The 19591-nt window shown below is 34.2% G+C and overlaps 1 protein-coding gene across 9 annotated transcripts in view; it reads right to left on the bottom strand.

Annotated features, from left to right (window-relative positions):
- RIMS2 (regulating synaptic membrane exocytosis 2) overlaps positions 1-19591 on the bottom strand; it is a 586897-nt gene that overhangs the window by 374874 nt on the left and 192432 nt on the right. For all 9 annotated transcript variants that reach the window (XM_033203197.1, XM_033203206.1, XM_033203199.1 and 6 more), the window contains one exon: positions 18453-19378. In XM_033203197.1, the coding sequence (XP_033059088.1) occupies positions 18453-19378 (926 nt within the window). The remainder of the gene's footprint in view (positions 1-18452; positions 19379-19591) is intronic.

Below are 19591 nucleotides of genomic sequence, written 5' to 3'. Positions count from 1 at the left end.
TAACTGAAATACAAAATGCAAAATACAAAAATAACTGAAATACAAAAAGCAACCACAGAATGGAGAGGACAGAGGAATGACTCAGTGAACTTGAAGACGGAACAATAAAAATTACCCAATCTGAAAAACAGACAGAAAATAGAATAAAGAAAAAAAAGAAGAAAAGAAAATGAACAGAGCCTCAAGGGTCAAGAAACTATAGCAAAAAGTCTAACACTCATATCATTGTAAGTCCAAGAGAAAAGAAAGTGAATGGGTTTAAAAAAAAAAAAAGTATTCAAAGAAATAAAGACAGAAAATTCCCCAAATTTGGCCAAAGATATAAGCCTATAGATTCAAGAAACTATGTAAAACCCTAAACAAACAATACCCAAAGATATCTGTTACAAGATACACCATAATCAAACTAAAACTAACAACGAAATATCTTAAAAGCAGCAAGAAAAAGCAATACCTTACCTAAAAGGGAAAAACAATTCAAATGATAGCGGACCTCTCATCAGAAACCTGAGAGGCCAGAAGGAAGTGGCACAATATTTTTCAATTGCTAAAATAAGAGAAATGTCAACCTGAATTCTAAATATGATGAAATTATCTCTCAGAAATGAATGAGAAATACATTCTCAGGCAAAAGAAAACAAAGAGATTCTGTCACCAGCAGATCTACCCTAAAAAAATAACTAACGGAAGTTCTTGAAGCAAAAGAGAAACAAAGAAAGAAGGAACCTGAAAGTATCAAGCAGGAATAAAGAACATACTAAGCAAAAATACGGGTTTTCTTTCTCCTCTTGAGTTTTCTAAACTATGTTTTTGATATTTAAAGGCAAAACATACATTGTCTGATGTGGTTTTCAACATATATAAAGAAAATATTTAAGACAAGTCCATTATGAGGTAAGGGAGAAAATAAAGGAATTTAAGTGACTTAAGGTTTCTACATTCCAGTCTAGTTAAACTCAACACCAATACAATGTGATACATTGTGTACATGTAATATATTACCTAAAGCAACCACACAAAAAACCTACAAAAAGAAATACACTTAAACACTCTAGGTCAATCAAAACACAATTCACAAAGCGTTTCAAATTAAAAGAAAAGTTCAAATAACCCGTAGGAAGGCAAGGAAAAGAAAACACCAAAATTAACAATAGAAGGAACAAACAGAAAACAAAAAAGAAAATGACAAACTATAAATGAGCTGTAGACCAATACTCCTCATGATTATAAACATAGAAATCCTTAACAAAATATTAGCAAAGAGAATTCAGTGATATATAAAAAGAATTATACACTATGACCAAATGAGGTTTACTCCTGGAATGCAAGACTGGTCAAATATTTGAAAATCAATGTGATCCACATATTAAAAAGTTAAAGAAAAAAAATTACATGATCTTATCCATTGAGTCCTGATGCAGAAAAAGCATTCATGATTTTTAAAACCTCTAAAAAATAACCAAGGAGAACTGGCTCAAGCTAACATAGAACAACAATAAAAATCCAACATCTAAGATCATACTTAATGATAAAAGGCTGAATGCTTTATATAAACAGAAATTTCACCAAAGAAGATATCTTCATTTACAACAGCCAAAAAGTGGAAACAACCAAAATATCCACTAATAACTGTAGCATATCTATGGAATACTACTTAGAAATAAAAAGGAAAAAACTATACACACAACATGGATAGACCTCAAGGGCATTATATGAATTGGGAAAAAAACTCAAAATGTCACATACTGTATGATTTCATTCATATATCATTCTCTAAATGATAAAAATATAGAGATAAAGAACAAATTAGTGGTTGGCAGATGTCAGGGATGGTGGAGAGGGAGTAAGATGTCATTAGAAAGAGGAAGTGTAATAACGATCTTTGCTGTAATACAGTAGTTCTTCATTGTTATAGAAGTGGTGGTTATATGAATCCATATATGTGATAAGATGTCCTAGAACTATAAAAACATTGTTCCAGTATTAGTTTCTTAATTACAGCTATGCAAGATATAACCTCTGAGGAAACTGGGTGAAGCATATATAGGATCTCACTGAACTATCTTTCCAACTTCCTACAAATCTATAAATACTGCAAAGTAAAAATCTTAAAATAATGTTTTGCTGCCTTCATAGACTGTCACCACTCCGTCACAATAGGTGTTCAAAGAAAAGGCTAGAGTATTACTTGTCAGCACGATATAGAGAGAAGGTCAATGCTTCAGATAGGAAGTTACACAAAAAGCACACTAAATCCTGTCTAACTCTGGTATTCAGTTATTCTATTAGCACAAGTTAAACATACTTAAATATAAGGACCTGACCAAAAAAAAATTTAAAAATTTGAACCTTTGACTAAAATTTCCCCTTCACTTACCTCTATTGTAAAATACAAACTAACCTAATGATGTGTGTATGTGTGTTCTATACACAGAGAAAAAATGTTCATATATTCTATTTACAACATTTTTTCATACAGTCATTACATTAAGACAACAGTTTATTAACTGTTTTATATCATTGCTTTTCATTTTTGGGTTAATAAATACTTAAAAATTAAATCACATAGTACATAAAGGCATTCTTCAACAACTTCAACAACTTCATCATGATTATAAAGTAATAGCATGTTGTAACAGAAAGAGTTTTATAGTTGAAGCTAGAAAAGCTATACTAAAATACTGACTTCACTTCTTATCAATTTTATGACTTGTGCAAGTCATAGGCCTCATTTTCTCATCTGTTTTGAAAAAAATTAGTTGTGATATCTAACAGATTGCTGAGAGTTTTAAATAAGATAGTAATGGAAGCTCTTTGCAAAGTGTAGTCATACCAAGTTCATGATATCATCATCATTTTAAAAAAAATATTAACTTTCATTCTAATTAGGTAGGGAACATTTAACTACTACCCTTTTATGTTTTTTTTTTTTTTTTTTTTTGCTCTTCTTGGTATTCTGTCCTCCTTTTCAACTTGTCAGGTTATATATGTGGGCATTTCCCAATGTGTATTCCATGGAATACTGGTTGTGCAAAATGTTAAAGGGCATTGAGTAATTTAAAAGTTCTCTAATCAAATAACTTTGGAAAACTTTGATTTAAGTACAATTAAATAGATTTCTTGAGTGTAGGACTTTTTGCAAATAATAATGACACCATGCTTCACTAAGAGGATTATATAATATATTGTTTCCACAAACTTAATTGAAACACAGAAGCTTTCTCAGAGGACAAGTGTCCCAGGAACTGTATTTTGAGATATAATGCTGAAACCTTCCTGGAGGGTCATTTCCCCTCATAAGATAGTCACTAAAACTGAGAATAAGTCTTAAGTCTTTCCCACTCCAAAGAAAATGTTCTAGTAAACTATTAAAGTAACACAAAGTCCAACTCAAAAAGGTTTTATATAGGGTATATTATGGAAGACTATGGTTTGCAAACTACATTCCATGGAGTTGCTTCAGAGACAACTGTTGGACACTGTGCAGAGGACTGATTCTAAGATGGTAGCCCATAATGCCCACCTCATGGTATTCATGCCTTTGTGGGACCTGTGACTTGCTCATAAACAAGGTAGGGGGATGGCAAGGTAATGGGATCTTACTCCCATGACACTGTTAAGTTTCATAAGACTTTGCCTTGCTAGTCGACTTGTTTTAGATACTCTCTTTGCTGGTTTAATGAAGTAAGAAGCCATGATGTAAAGTCCATGTTACAAAGGAACTTCAGGCAGCCTTTAGGAACCGTGGATACCTTCTACGAGCTGCTAACAGACTTTAGGAGATGTGGGGGAGCTGATGGCAGCTTCTTGTCAAAAGGAAATAAATTCTGCCAACAATCTTATTAAACTTGGAATCAGATTCTTCCCTGCATCAAGTGTCCAGAGAGAAATGCAGTGCAGATGACAACTTGATTGTAGCTGCAAGAAACCTAGCTTAGCCATGCTAAGACTCCTAACCAACAGAAACTGTGAGATAATAAACATGTGTTGTTGTTTTAAGCCGCTAAGTGTCTGGTAATTTGCTCTTAATTCATTGCCAGCTCTGAAAGCAGCAGATTTTAGAATATGAATCAAACCAAAATGTCAGTAGATCTAGAGGCCCCATGTGCTTAGACCAAGTCTTAAGTTCCAGTACAAAAGCATGGCTGGATAAAGTACAGTAGAATTTGAAATAGGATGATAAACATTATCCATAATTAGCTTATTTTTTAAAATCTTGCTCTTTTGGTATTACCAACATATTCTTATTTAATAACATGTAATTGATGAAATGATTGTATATATGGCATCTATTAGAATTTATCTTAATAATTACACAATTTGAAACTGTTCTAGTTCCACAGGTATAAATAGGAGCTTAAGAAATTAACATTCTAGAAAGATAGACAGGTAAAATACATAATTTAAATATGTATATAGATTTTCTTGGAAGCATATAGTCTCATTTCCTGCAACTAGTGGGCATAAACAGCTAAGTATCAAGCTCAAATGTTAATTATAAAAGTACATGCTCTAAAGAAAGTAAAATTCTCAATGTCAGCAAGTTTGCTATACTAAGGGCAGATTCCTGATAGCATGGAAACCTGAGGCATGAGATGGGAACATCTTAGCTCCATGTACTTGAAATTCCTAAAACTAGATCCCCTGAATCCTCTGAATCTGAGGATTCAGATGCCCCTCCATTTGCTAAAGAAATAAGAAACACACTGCGGAGGCAGACACCAGCATCATTGAGAATACCAGTGTTGGCTTTCCTCTGACTGATAGGGCTGACAGTAAGAGATACTGTTACTTATCTGGGGTCCCCAAAAACAATCAGATAAAGAGGAGCCCGAAATAGAGGCCAGGTGACAGCTATTAGCAATCAAATACATAGTGAGTGCCATTATTATAATGAGTGTCAAGGCAGGAGTGTAGCCACAGAGTATTGACACACAAAGCTAAGGAGAAGATCATTGAGCACAGCACCCCTAGGGGCAAGACAGATGGGCAACCAATGAGGATATGCCCAATCTATATAATCAAAACAAACAATTATGGATGATCAGGAGGCTAAAGGAAACCACCCCAATAAAAAGACAAAACTCCTTGCATAGTTTCTGGATCTAAACCAGTTTTCAGACGTGGAATCCTGTGACTGAAAGAAAGGATGAGTTGCCTGGAGGAAGAACTCTAACATCACAGAAAGTGAATTCAACTATTTTCTCAGGTAACAGTAAACACAGGAAAGGAAATAACCCACACATTTTGAGAACCATTGGACACAATGAACCTAGTTGACAGTGACACTGAAAATCCCAGTGTCATCAGAACCCCACTTTTAAATTAGAGGTATATAGAAAATAAGTAATAAATTGAGTACTGGCCCAGGTCTGGCCCATGGTGGGCTCAATAATTCCACAGATGCCATTTAGTGGTAATTACAGCAGTCTCCAAATGGACATACTTGGTATTCAGAATAACCGCTACATTAGTTCCTTGGCCTGTGGAATTAAGAACTACAATAAATGGCCTTGCCAACATGATGAAACCTTGTCTCTACTAAAAATATAAAAATTAACTGGGCGTGGTGGTGGGCACCTGTAATCCGAGCTACTCGGGAGGCTGAGACAGAAGAATCGCTTGAACCCGGGAGGTGGAGGTTGTAGTGAGCTGAGATTACACCATTGCACTCCAGTCTGGGAGACAAGAGTGAGACTCCATCTCAAACAAACAAAAAGAACTACCATAATGGGGAAAGTCAAGCCTAAGCCTATGAAAATTCCATCTCCCACTGGTGAAAATGACACATAAAAAAAGGACACAAAAGTGATGGCCCACATTATATTCCTTTTTTAATTCACCAGTCTGCCCCCCTAAAAAAAACAGGTGCATTGATACATCCTGAAAAATGACAGTGGACTACTATAAACTCAATCAAGTAGAAACCCCATCTCAGGTTAACTTGCCAGATGTTGCATCTTCCCTAAATAATTAATACCACCCCAAGTACAAGATATGCAGACACTGAATTGGTAAATGTGCTTTTTTCCACATGTCAAGAACGACCAGAACTACTCATATACACCTGGGATGGAAAAAATTTCTTTCTAGGGTTATGCTAATTCTGTTGCCTTCTACCATAATACAGTCCAAAAAGACTGAGACCATAGGGACATTCCACAGAACATCATATTGATTCACTACATGGTGAGAAAGTAGTAATTATATTTGAAGTCTTGTTTAGTCATATACTCTTTAGAGGGTAGGAGGTAAATCCTACAAAGATTCAGGGGCCTATAACACCAGAGAAATTTTTAGAGACCTAGTGGTCATGGGAATGGTCAGATCATCCCCTCTGAGACAAAGGATAAATTATTACCTCTTGTACCTACCACCAATGAGAAGGAAGTACACTGCGTGGTAGGTTATCTATTTGGATTCTGAAGGTAGCATATTCCACACTATGGAATATTGCTTGGACTCAATTGCCAAGAATTACAGAAGGCTTCCAGCTCAAAATGGAACACAAAGCAAGAAGACGCTTTAGATAAAGTCCAACCCTGTCACTTGGGCCACATGATGTAACAGACTGTATGGTATTAGATGCATCTATGGTGGGAAAAGAAGCCATATACAACTTATGGCAAGTCTCACTAGGACAATCACAATGTACACACTTCTTTCTGGAACAAGGCCATGTAGTCTGCAGTGGAAACCTATATACTACTTGGAAAACAGTTCTTGGTATACTCCTAGCCCTGGCGGAGGGCAAAGATCTAGTCATAAATCATCAATGACCAAACAGCTAGAAGTGCCCATTATAAGCTAGCATCTGCTAGGTCTGCAAACTGAAAGGCTGGACAAGCCAAACAATGATTCATTATAAGACAGAAGTAGTGATCCATGTTTGCGCATCAGTAGGGTCAGAGGGTATGAGTAAAACGCCTATGAAGGTAACCCAGACTTCCATGCCATCTAGTAATATTGTGTTGTCATCTCTCCCTCAGCTCACATCTATGGCCACACAAGGGGCCACTTATGGCTACCTGACAAAGGAGGACAAACATCATGCCTGGTTCACTGACGGGACAGCTCAGCATGGTATAAAAGCCAAAAGTAGACTGGTGCTGTACCACAGCCCTATTCAAGAGTGGCCCTGAAAGAAAGCAATGAAGAAAATAGGGCAGGGCTTCAGATGGCCATCCACTCTGTGTAGAAAAAGAAGGTGCCATGAAGTAAGAATATATACAAACACATAGGCAGGGCAAATGGCTTGGCTAATTAATAGGTCAACAAGGAAAAAAAATTGACAAGATTGAAGAAAAGGATGTCTGGAGAAGTGGTTTTTGAAAATATCCATGGGAATAAGGGGGAAAAAAAGATGTATGTATCATGCTTTAAAGCCCTTTGGGTAACTGGGCTCTTTGGATGGTCCTTGAACAAACCATGTCTTCAGTATTCATGCCCTTCTGTAGATCCCTCTCCATGTATTTTCTGTGACTTTTCTTTAATACCAAATAGAATATGGTAGGAATGATGCCACATGAGTTCAAAGGTAGGAAAGAATAAGTGGTGTCTCAGAATTATAGCTCTGTGAGCCCTGAGCCATCATATAAGAAGTCCTGCTAACTGGAAACTGCTATGTTAGGGAGACCAAAAGTAGGTGCACTGGTTCAGAATCCCATCTAACCATCCCTGCTAAGGTACCAGATGTGCAAAAGAAGTCATCTTGGACACTCTAGATGAGCTCATACCACCAACTAAATTCCACCAGTGTTAACTTTTTATAGCATCATATGAAGAAGAAAAACTACACAGTTGAACCTTGCCTGAATTCCAGACTCACAAAATCATGCAAAAGGTGGTATTTCTAGGTAGTGGCACAAAGTGTTAACTACTTCTCTTCACAAAAATCAAGTATAAGTCTTGAAAAATTGGTCACAACAATTGCATGGCTGTGGAAACCAAACAAAAGCAGATACTAAATTGAGAAAAACTTCTAGAGCTTCAGATAATAACAACAGATATATGTTACCTTCTTACCTAGGGTTGCTTCCATAACTTTCTTCTACCAGAGTACATACATGGAAGGGGTCTACTGAAAGGATCAATAAATCTATCAGTGTGATGATGGCTGGGAAAACTAGCAGCTTTTTTGCTACCAGAAGACATAAACTTGATTTGGAGTGGAGCTGAAAACCCAAGGTTTTTTCAGCTAAAAGAGGCAAACCCAGTAAGAAACAGAAAACCAGCTATTTTTCTAGCCTAAGGTTGTGGTCCAACAAAGGGTGAAACAGATCAGTCTGAAATTTAACAGGAAGACCATGGAAATAAGATACCCTCAGAAAAGCTAAATACACTCTCCACATATATCAGGCTAAGAAATTATACCACTTCTTAGTCACAGGGGAGATCCTGAGAGAGCATAGTAGAAAGTAAAACCCAAGAGTTACTTGAGAACTGGCTGAACTTTAAATGTGTCCATATACCACACAAAGATTAAATGGCATAAGGTGGAGGCTTTCAAATTCAAGATATTTGAGTACAACTTCTGCCCCAATCTTTGGCTAACAATTTGGATCATGACCCAAAGAGTAGAGACTTCAGAGGGACACATACCACAGGGAGGCAAATTCTACATTTTAAGTCCAAGAAAGTTACTGAAAAGGGAAAAAGAAAAAAGAAATATAATCCTCAGGAAAATCTGTAAGAATCCAGAGTTATTACATGGTCATCATTTAAAATGCCCAATTTTCAACCAAAAATTATAAGATATTCCAAGAAATAGGAAAACATTACTCATAACTAGGAAAAAAAATCATTCAAAGCAACTGACTGCTATGTACTAAATGATTGCATGCCCCTCCTGCCAAATTCATGTGTTGAAGCCTTAATCCCCGATATAATAGTTTCTGAGGTGAAGTCTTAGGGAAGTCATGAGAGTGGAGCTCTCATGACAGAATTAGTACATTTATAGGAAGAAACACAAGACAGATTATCTCTCCCACATCATGTAAGAATACAGCAAAAAGAGCTATTTGCAACTTGGGAAGAGGGCTTCCACTAGACACTGAATCTGCCAGTACCTTAATCTCAAACTTCCCAACCTCCAGAACTGTAAAAAATAAACATCTGCTTTTTAAGCTATCCAGTCTATGGTAATTTGCTATAGTGGTCTGAGCTAAGACACTGACTCTCAGTGGGATAGATGTTGGATTTAGCAGACAAAGCTTTTAAAGCAGCTATTACAAATACGTTCAAAAATGAAAAAAAAAAAAAAAAAAACCCTTGTCAAGGAATTACAGGAAAATATGATAACAACTCAGTAAGTACACCTAATTTTATTTCCTAAAATAAATTATATTGCTTAAAAAGTGAAGCAAAGTAATCTAAATTCTGAAGAGAATAAATATCCAGCAGAAAAAGGCATAATAAATTATAACAATGTTTAATTTTTAAAACTTAATTTTTTTAGTTTTTAAAAGTTAAAAAAGTATTAATGATTATTTGCTCATTTTTAGAAAATATCATCAACTGATCTCAAGATAACTATCGAAAATGAACAATGCATGTAATCCAGGGATCGGCAAACTTTTTCTCTGACGAGCCAAATAGCAAATATTTTAGGAGCAAAAGAGCAAATTCGAGGCTATTATGTAGGTCTTAAGTAATAAAAGTGAAGACAAATTTCCACAATTTTTATTGATGAAACTTAAAATATAAATAGTTGACTGTAATTTTTGAAATATAGACCTCTACATTTTGGGGATAATATTTCATGTAATTGGGGTCCAATGTTAGTGTTTCCTATCATCAAAATTTCATCTGCTAACACTGATCTGTAATAAGAGGTATTTGATCTTCAAAAATTTTCTTTTCATACAGATAGGTACTGCCAAACACTGATATCAATTGATAAACATATATAATCTAACTATGCATATTTATCCCTTGTAATACATTTCTAGGTTTTTACTAGATTCTTCTGCTAAAAGCTTAGTATGTTATTGTATTACAGATTAGCCATTTCTAGTTGAAAGTCCTCAACTGCACAATTAAACAAATTTTGACATATGGAGGTTTCTTTGTATTCACATTGAAGTCTGATAAACATTGCTGGAGCTGTAGTTTGAGCTTAGAAGATATTTCTACTGCAAAACTCTGCAGGGATAGTGATCTTGCTATTTTGTTTTAACTTTTAACACCAAGTCAAGTATATAAAACAGCTTGACATTAGCTAAGATTCAAACATTAATTGTTGAAATAACTTTACCACAGTATAAATTTCTCTTAAAAACAGTTATTTTTTGTCTCACAATTTTGGGTTAAGTTCATTAAGAAAAGTCACCAAATCTGGTGACTTAAATTTTCAAATTTTTCTGGACTTTGCTTTCCTGTGTTTGATAATATTGTGACGGGTGTTTAATCTGGTAACGTGATAAACATTCCACGGTGCCTTAAAGCGGTAACATTCAAAGTCCACTTTCCTTATCCTTTCTTGATATGACATAATGTATGCACAGTTAATAAAAAATAAATGAAATGGCACAGCATGGTTGTGTGCATGCCACTCAAAACACTGTGGAGTCACAAACATGTCACTATAATTTGTAGTTGCTGAGTAGCACTGCAAAGCAATGAGAGCAAACATGTAATTTGTCTCGACCACTCAACTCTGTCATAAAAAAAGTATTGATGAAAGAATCGATAGGCAATACATAAATGACTGGGTTGGCTGTGTTTAAATGAAATTTAGTTTATATACACTAAAATTTAACAGTGTGGTGATTCCTCAAGGATCTAGAATTAGAAATACCATTTGACCCAGCCATCCCATTACTGGGTACATACCCAGAGGATTATAAATCATGCTGCTATAAAGACACGTGCACACATATGTTTACTGCAGCACTATTCACAATAGCAGACTTGGAACCAACCCAAATGTCCATCAGTGACAGACTGGATTAAGAAAATGTGGCACATATACACGATGGAATACTATGCAGCCATAAAAAAGGATGAGTTTGTGTCCTTTGTAGGGACATGGATGAAGCTGGAAACCATCATTCTGAGCAAACTACCGCAAGAACAGAAAACCAAACATCACATGTTCTCACTCATAGATAGGAAGTGAATAATGAGAACACTTGGACACAGGAAGGGGAACATCACACACCGGGGCCTGTTGTGGGGTCAGGGAGGTGGGAGGGATAGCATTAGGAGATATACGTAACGTAAATGATTAGTTAATGGGTTCAGCACACCAACATGGCACATGTATACATATGTAACAAACCTGCACGTTTTGCACATGTACCCTAGAACATAAAGTATAATAAAAAATAAATAAATTTCATGTGATTTTCATATCACAAAATATTTAAGTTTTTTTAAACATCCAAAAATGTAAAAAACATTCCAAGCTCAAAAACAAGAGACACAGAGAAAAGTGATGGGTTGAATTGGGCCCACAAACCATAGTTTAACTATCCCTAATCTAGACTGCATTATCTGATCATTTTCTCAAGTGAGACTTCCTAATAAATGGATAATCTCCCACATGCAGTAAAATTACATTGTATATCCAAAAGGTTGAGGCTTAAATAAGAAGTCAAGTTGTTTTGCTGCTAAATCAACTCTAAAATCCTTTCACTTGTGTAATATTTCTAGCACAGGCTAACAAAAATAAAAGCCTATCCCAGATACGATTTTCTAGGATGAGTCAACCATATATGCAGTTAAATTTACAGTCCAAGATTTTACTCCTGTACCCCAAAGGTGGAATTCTGGAGCAAGAAAAAATGCTATCTTATTTCATGTTTCATACTCTCGTACTACATATTATTGGCATTTGATATATTTTAGTTGAAAGCAATAATGAATAAATGAATGAATGAATCTACTCTATACCTCTTGAAATACTGAATTAGTCTCAGACCGAACTTGTCTGCTATTTCAATGCTTTTCAACTCAATTATAAATGCCCTATACACCATTTGTAATACCATAAGGGCATTTGCTCTTTTATGTCTCTCATCAATTAATAATAATAATAATATAATAACAATATATCGTCCATAAAAGTATACATTTTTCTATCCATTGAACAAATTTAATCATCAAATGTTTAAAGCTCTACTAAATATTAAAATCTAGGCATCCTCTACTGAATTCTAATCCAACATAACAGCTTTCACTTTCAATTAAAATTTGCGCCAGGTGCAGTGGCTCACTCCTGTAATCCCAGCACTTTGGGAGGCTGAGGCAGGAGGATTGCTGGAGCCCAGGTGTTCAAGACCAGCCTGGGCAACACAGTAAGACCTCATCTCTAATAAAAATTTAAAAATTAGCTGGGCTTGGTGGTGCAAGCCTGTGGTCCCAGCTACTCGGGGAGCTGAGACAGAAGGATTTCTTGAGCCCAAGAGGTCAAGACTGCGCTAAGCTATGACCATGCCACTGCTCTCCAGCCTGGATAACAGAGTGAGACCCTGTCTCAAACTAAAAAAAAAAAAATTGTTATCTAGCCATCTAAAAATTTTTAACATATTCTTATTATTAGAACTTGTCCTAAAAATTTTTGAGTCCAGTTAGTTTTGAATTCCTCAGATGTTTAATTGGTCTCAGATACCATAAATTAATATTTTTCTCACACTGCTAATGTACATTGTCTTCAACAGCCTATTTTCTTTACAAACATATAGTAAATTCATTACTTAAAAATTATAAAAAATTATGAGACTATGTAAGACAGTAAATTTCACTAATGATACTGACAACATCTAAATTCAGACAAATACAAAGTCGACATTTTTGGGGTTTGTTTTTAAAGCTTAAAGGATCATGCTTCTATCTGAAAGGTGTAGTCTATTTTTCCTTCCTCCTATGCTAGGTGGAATTAATCCACCACCATCTCTATTCACCCTCTCATCTTACAAAATAAGTAAAAGTGTGTTGTGCTAATTTCACATGTAAGAATTGATTCAAATATTTCATAATTTATAGCTAGAAAACTACCATACACATGTATTCTTGCATTTTCTAGGCCACATTTTACACAAAATTTTATACAGAAAAAATAAAGGCCTGCAACTACCAGGTAAAAATAGTCAGATTACGCCATGGAATACAGAAGAAGCTAAAACTCCCCACAACAGATTGTAACTTAAAGAAGATCAAATGGGGCATCTTTTGTGCAGTTGGTCAAATGGTTAACAACATGGCTATTTAATTAAAGTGAAAAATTACACTGGATTATAATATTAAGATTAAAATATATCTAAGGAAAAGTTCAGAATCTATTATACGAGATATTAATTCGCCACTGAAACTAATTTCTAGACCTTTCTCTGGGTCTAAAAGTGAAACACGAGCATCAAGTGAGTCACAAAATTCTAATATAAGTGAGTAACTTTAAAACATTTTTGGTCATAATCTACAGAAAGAAATATATATATTTTACATTGTAACAAAGCAAAAATTTACTGAACACAATTACCCTTACTCTGTGAACTTGACTTTGATATTTTCTACTCTATTCTAGTCTACTCTTTTTTAAAAATTGATGGTTATGATCCTCTCAATTGGTTCTGAAAGTGAAGTGGGGAGGAGACCCAATGAAGGGGATAAGGATGAGGACGAGGGTTGGAGATGGTGAACTTTGCCCCACAAGAGATATTTTGTAATGTCTGGGGATATTTTTGGCTGTCACAACTGTGATTAGGAGTGCTACTGGCATCTAGTAGGTAGAGGCCAGGGATGCTGTTAAATACCTTACAATGCATAAGATAGTGCAACACAACAATTATCCAGCCTCAAATGTTAGTAGTGCTGAGGTTGAGAAACCTGCTATAGACTACTCAATAAGAAAATAATAGATAAAATTAGAAATCCAATATTACTTTTAAAGGCTACAAAGAAATATATTTTAAACTTTGAGAGGAATGTTCAAAATATTTAAATTCAGAAATACCATGACATTAGCAATGTAAGACTTACCTCCTTCTATAACCCAAAGGCAAAAAAACAAACAAACAAAAAAACGAAAAAAAAATCAGTTTGCAATTTCCTAACCCAACACAAAGTATGGGAAAGCGATCAATTCAGTGTTATAAAAAGCAAACTATATCACATTGAGTAAAAGAAAAGTGTTACAAGACATACAGAGCACGCAAAATCAGTAAATACAACTAATGCTTCTTTCCTCTGAAGTCCTATGGTACCTGTTTAGTATAATGGCCTTATATTGCTAGTTATTTTAGATTCTCAATTTCTAGGATAGAAAAAATGTGTAACTCATTTCTACATTTTCCACTGGATCCAATCCAACACCTTGCAAATGATAGGTACTGAAAGAGTTCTTGGCAGAAAAATGAGTAAATAGGTGTTCAGTATTCAGTAAGACACTGAATTACATCTTAAAATTACATCTCAACAAGTTAAGCATATTCTTTCTACCCTGAAAACAAGCTTCGTCCAATTTAGGACACATCTTGGAAGAGGTGAAACCAACACAAATGACCACATCCATATGACCACAATTATACTTTCATTCAGAGCTCTTGGGAGTTGTCCTATAGAAGTCTTAACTATCACAGAACATTAAGTAATCCAAAAATGATTTGAATACTGTATGATGAGTGTTGTGCATACACAGTCTCATCTGATCCTTACAATGACTGAACAATAGAGATATTATTATCCTGATTTACAGATTTATAGGTAAAGAAACAGACCTAGAGTGGTTAAAAAGGTAGAACTAAATCACATAGTTAGTGAAGGGTTTGATCATCCTCTTTTATTCCAAAACTGATACTCTTCCCATGAAACCTCTGTTTTTGTTACACAAACAATGGCCCAGTCATTGTAATTAGCAGCATCATTTAACAGAATATACTGAATGAAATGACATCTATTATAAATTTGAGTGAAACTCTGTATATTTAAAATAATGAAATCCATCTGAAGTGACAAGTAAGAGATGAGCCAAACTTAAAGATAGAAGAAGAAAAGAAACAGACTATCCAAAAGGACAGCAGAGAAAAAAAAAATTAGGTAGAGTAAATTATAAACTTGCTACCAACTGCCAAGGAATTTTATTATTTATAGACCAGGAAAGATTCTGCTATGTAGTAGAAGCTATGATGTACTAGGACCTAGAAAAAAATTATTTTGCAATGATAATGTTGCTTGGTGCTATCTATAAAGTGTTGTTAACATTTTAAAATTAGATAACTTTATGAAAATTTGCCTTGCATATTTTTGAAAGATTATGCACAAAATTGAAAAGAAACAGAAAAGTAAAGACAAGGAGAAAGATATCGGAGTTATAAAACACATTCTTTGGAGTTATTTAGTGTAAGGATAATAAAACAAAGTGGTGATTATTTTTTAAAAGTTGGTTGGTTCTCAGAATGATGTCTCTACATACAAAAATACAGAAAAACAGGTTTAAAATTCACTAACAAAATTTCTTTAACTATTAGGAAGAATTTTCAAACATTAGTTAACTATCAAAGATGAACCACAATGTTAGATACTTCTAAAGGTAATTTATTCCCAAATCAAATTGCCAATTTTCCACAAATAATTAAAAAAATGCTACTTTAATGATGAAAAGTCAAGACATGATATAATTCAATCTCTTTCCCATAATATCCCAGTGTCTCAACAGCTACAATTTATCCTCACTGAAGTCAATTATTGGGGAAATATTAAACATAAAAAAGATTACTTCATTCAAGTTTATTCTTCCAAATTCAAATTAAAGTGCAGTTTTCTGCTGAATACATGTTGGCAGAAACTGTCCTCTGTGAAACAAATGATTAAATACATGAGAAAGAGGACTATTTTCAACAGTGTCTACTAGAAGTTCAAGTTTGGGAATAAAAAAATGTGAGAGGCATTTTTTTTTCTATATTTGATAAGTGTTTTAGCTTTCTAATTTGTTTCAAATAGGATTTTAATTTAACTCATATATACCTTTTTACTTATATGAGATTTTTATAAGTGGATACTTCAGAATACTAAAATAAAGATATCACATATAAAAAAGCTTTCAAGCACTGAATTGATACATTTCTGGGTTTTTTACATTTTTACGTGGTACAAGTGAAGGCATTACTTTAGCAAAGGATAACAGAAATACCTACCAGATAGAATCTAAACCAAAGCACCAAAGATAACAAAACTATCCTTTTTCTTATTTTTTAGTATCATGATATACTCTGGCAAATGTGAAAAATGACCAAACTAAAGATGATTAAATATACTTAAGGAAGTACTACAGCTTAGGGAAAATAAAATTTGTACATACTCCATAAAAAATTAATTAAGATTGACAGTTGCTCTTTATAGATAACTATATTTTAATAAGCAAGTTTTTCTTAGTATTTATCATTTGAATGCAACAAATATGAAATATCCCTAACTTGATTTTTTAAAACTGCATATGCATTTCCCCAGTCCTATTTGTTGAATAGTTCATCTCTTCCCTCTTGGATTGTCGTGCATTTTATATTTTATCATTTATTAGTTTTAATATATTAAAATTTCACTGATATGTCCAAATTATCTATCAGTACCACATTTTCAATTATTGTCATTTTATACTATCTGGTCAAGTGAGTTCTCCCTCACTACTCTTAACTATTCTTACAAGTGTTATTTCTTCCAGATTAACTTCAGAAATAAAATACTTCAAGGGTCCAATTGGTGTTATGTCTAGAATGTTATTAACTCCAAGAGATTATCTGCAAAGACCTTGCATCTTTATACTACTTAGCCTTCCTAATTAGGAACATGAAATGAACCGCTACTCACATCTTCCTTATGCTACTCAGTAAAATTTTACGGCTGTTCCTGTAGGCCCCTCATTTCTTGTTAGTTATTTTTATATCATAGTATTTATTTTTAATTCAGAATGGAAACTCTTAATTTATGTGTTCTAGCTAATTATTTTGGTACAGTGTAAAATGATTCCATAATCATTTCATACCTAGCTCTGTTCTTGAATTCCCTTAGTGATTCCTGTTGATTCTATAAAGAAAAAATGGACTATTCATCAAATGGTATAAGGAAATTGGGGGTAGGAGGTACTGGTATGATACTCATCAATCTGGGATATCTTTCTCATATACCAAAATAAATTCCAGAATGTTTAAAAAGTTAATGGTTAAAAAATAATTTTAAAATGACATTATATACAGTTAAATACTGAATTGATTTGGAAGTGAATAAAAAGCTTTTAAAGATGAAAAAATGGAAAAAAATTCACCAAATACAAAGGTTTAGCTACATTAAATTCAATAGTTTCAAATAAACAAAGTAAAATACTAGGTAAACATTAAAATGAGAAATGTATTTGGCAAATAACAGTTAAATGGGGTAAAATCCTAACTATATAAAAAGCGCTTTTAAACCAATAAGAGAAAAACTAATACCCAGAGAAAGAAGGGCAGAAAGAATTAAAGGAATGAACAGATAATTCACAGAAGAGATCAAATGCAGATAAACGTATAAAACATTCAACTTTACAATCAAATTCAAATTAAAATGACAAAGAGATAGCATTTTTGTGGCTATTCAATTGGCAAAGATTTGGTGAATTGAGACTGAAAACTCAAGTACATCTGACAAGAGTAAAGCATGTTACAACCTTTTTGGAAAGCAATTTGGTAATCTGAATTAAAGCTTAAAATAATCCAAAGTACAAATATATATTTTTGAAATACTCAAGAGATGTAGGCAAAAAGTATGTATAAAGATAACCATTATAATTTACATTGGCAAATGGAAGCCATGGCAATGCCCCAAATAAAGAAATATTTAGTTTGTGGTATAATCTTATGATAGAATGTTAGTGTAGCTATTTAAAATGTATTACTAAAGAACACCTAATGGTTTGAAAAAAAACCACTTATGATGTGATAACAATTGAAAGCATCAGTATACAAAATTATACATAGCAAGATACCAGTTTTATAAATCTATAAACCATACATGCATAGGAAAAAAAAAGAAGGAAAATACAATAAAAGGTTAACAATGGTTATATCTGGGGGAAAGAAATATGGATAACTTGCATTTCATTCTTTATGCTTTGAAGACTTTTTCAGATGTTTTACAGGGAACATATTGTTACTTTTATAAGGAGACAAAAAATTAAGGTTACTTTTAAAACTACAGTTAATGGATATTTTTGAAATATGCTGTCAAGTGATACAAGAAAACTTTCAGAAACAAAGCAAGAAAGCAATTTTTAAAAATCAATAGAACATCATTCTGTTGTTCTTATACATGAACAACAGAAGATACTTTTTATAACATGAACTTTTCTTCACACGTTTGATACCATTAAAAGACTTTTAAAATAAAGCTAGTAATACCTATTACATTTTCACTCAGAAATACAACCTATAAAAAACGCTTATCTAATCAATTACAGCAAAATGTGTAATTAGAAAGCTTACCTTTTTCACTTACACTCTCACTTTCAATCTCAACATCATCACAACTTGTATATTCGGGCGTGGAAGCCAATTCCTCCTCTGAACTGCTCAACGAAACCTGGCGCATTTTACCTCCTTTCTTTGATTTATGAGGCTTTGGTGGGGGAGGTCTCACTGACTCTGACTGGTCTGAACTGAGAGAATCATTCCTTAACATTGTTTCCATTTTTTCCCGTTTTGTTTTTCTTACAGCAGAGCTAGGATCTAAGTGGTGCTGTTTCCGTAGTGAGTCAGTACGCCTCAAGTCTGGTCTATCTATGGGTAGTGGACTCCTCCTGGGGGTAGGAGGACTATGGTTTGTGGTCCTTTGTGTATAAGAACTTGGTCCCTGAGCCTCTCGAGTTCTTTCCATTGAATAAGATCGCTGATTTTCCATGGCAGCTCTACGTTCAGATACAGATCTTTGCCTTGATGGTCGGTCCATCCTTAGCATAGAAATCCTGGAATCTTCCAGGTCAGCATTTGCCAAAGAAACATCACTATGCCTTCTCTCATGCCGTGCCCGGGACACTTCAGCATGGATCCGCATTTGTTCTTCATAGGGTTGTGGCTTTACTGGATAACGGGCCAAATTCGGATCACTTCGGTAGCGTGACTGGTACTCTTCTTCTCTCCTTTGTCTTTCGTATTCATCTCTGCTTTCCACATCCTCATCATCCACAATATATTCTTTGGAATGCCTATGACTTCTCCTGTTGGAGTCCCTATAACTTAAATGATCAGAGTCTTCATAAAACTGAGGTTCATGTTGAGATCGCCTATCAGCATAATCTGATGGAGATCTAGGCATTGCGCTATCCGAAGTAGCATACTGTGAATATTCCTCTCTTTCTTCCCTTTGGTCGTATCTTCTATTCTGATCTCTGGACACAGATGGGCTTCTTTTCCTAAGTAACCAAAGGAAAAGAACAATGAGAAGAGCAAAAATTTATCAATTTTACATTTCATTGATTTGCTGCCAGGTTGATGGATAACTAAGTAGTCCTTTTGCCTTTTTAAAATTTCATTTTAAAGGCATACCAAAACAATGGTTTTAGTAGTATTCACTATATTAAGTTCAAATAAGTACTTTGTTGTGGTTATTAAGTGCCTGCAACACT

The sequence above is a fragment of the Trachypithecus francoisi genome, unplaced genomic scaffold, assembly GCF_009764315.1.
Source record: "Trachypithecus francoisi isolate TF-2019V2 unplaced genomic scaffold, Tfra_2.0 Lachesis_group7, whole genome shotgun sequence".
Taxonomy (NCBI): Eukaryota; Metazoa; Chordata; class Mammalia; order Primates; family Cercopithecidae; genus Trachypithecus; species Trachypithecus francoisi.
This window is presented reverse-complemented; position numbering and strand designations above follow the sequence as displayed.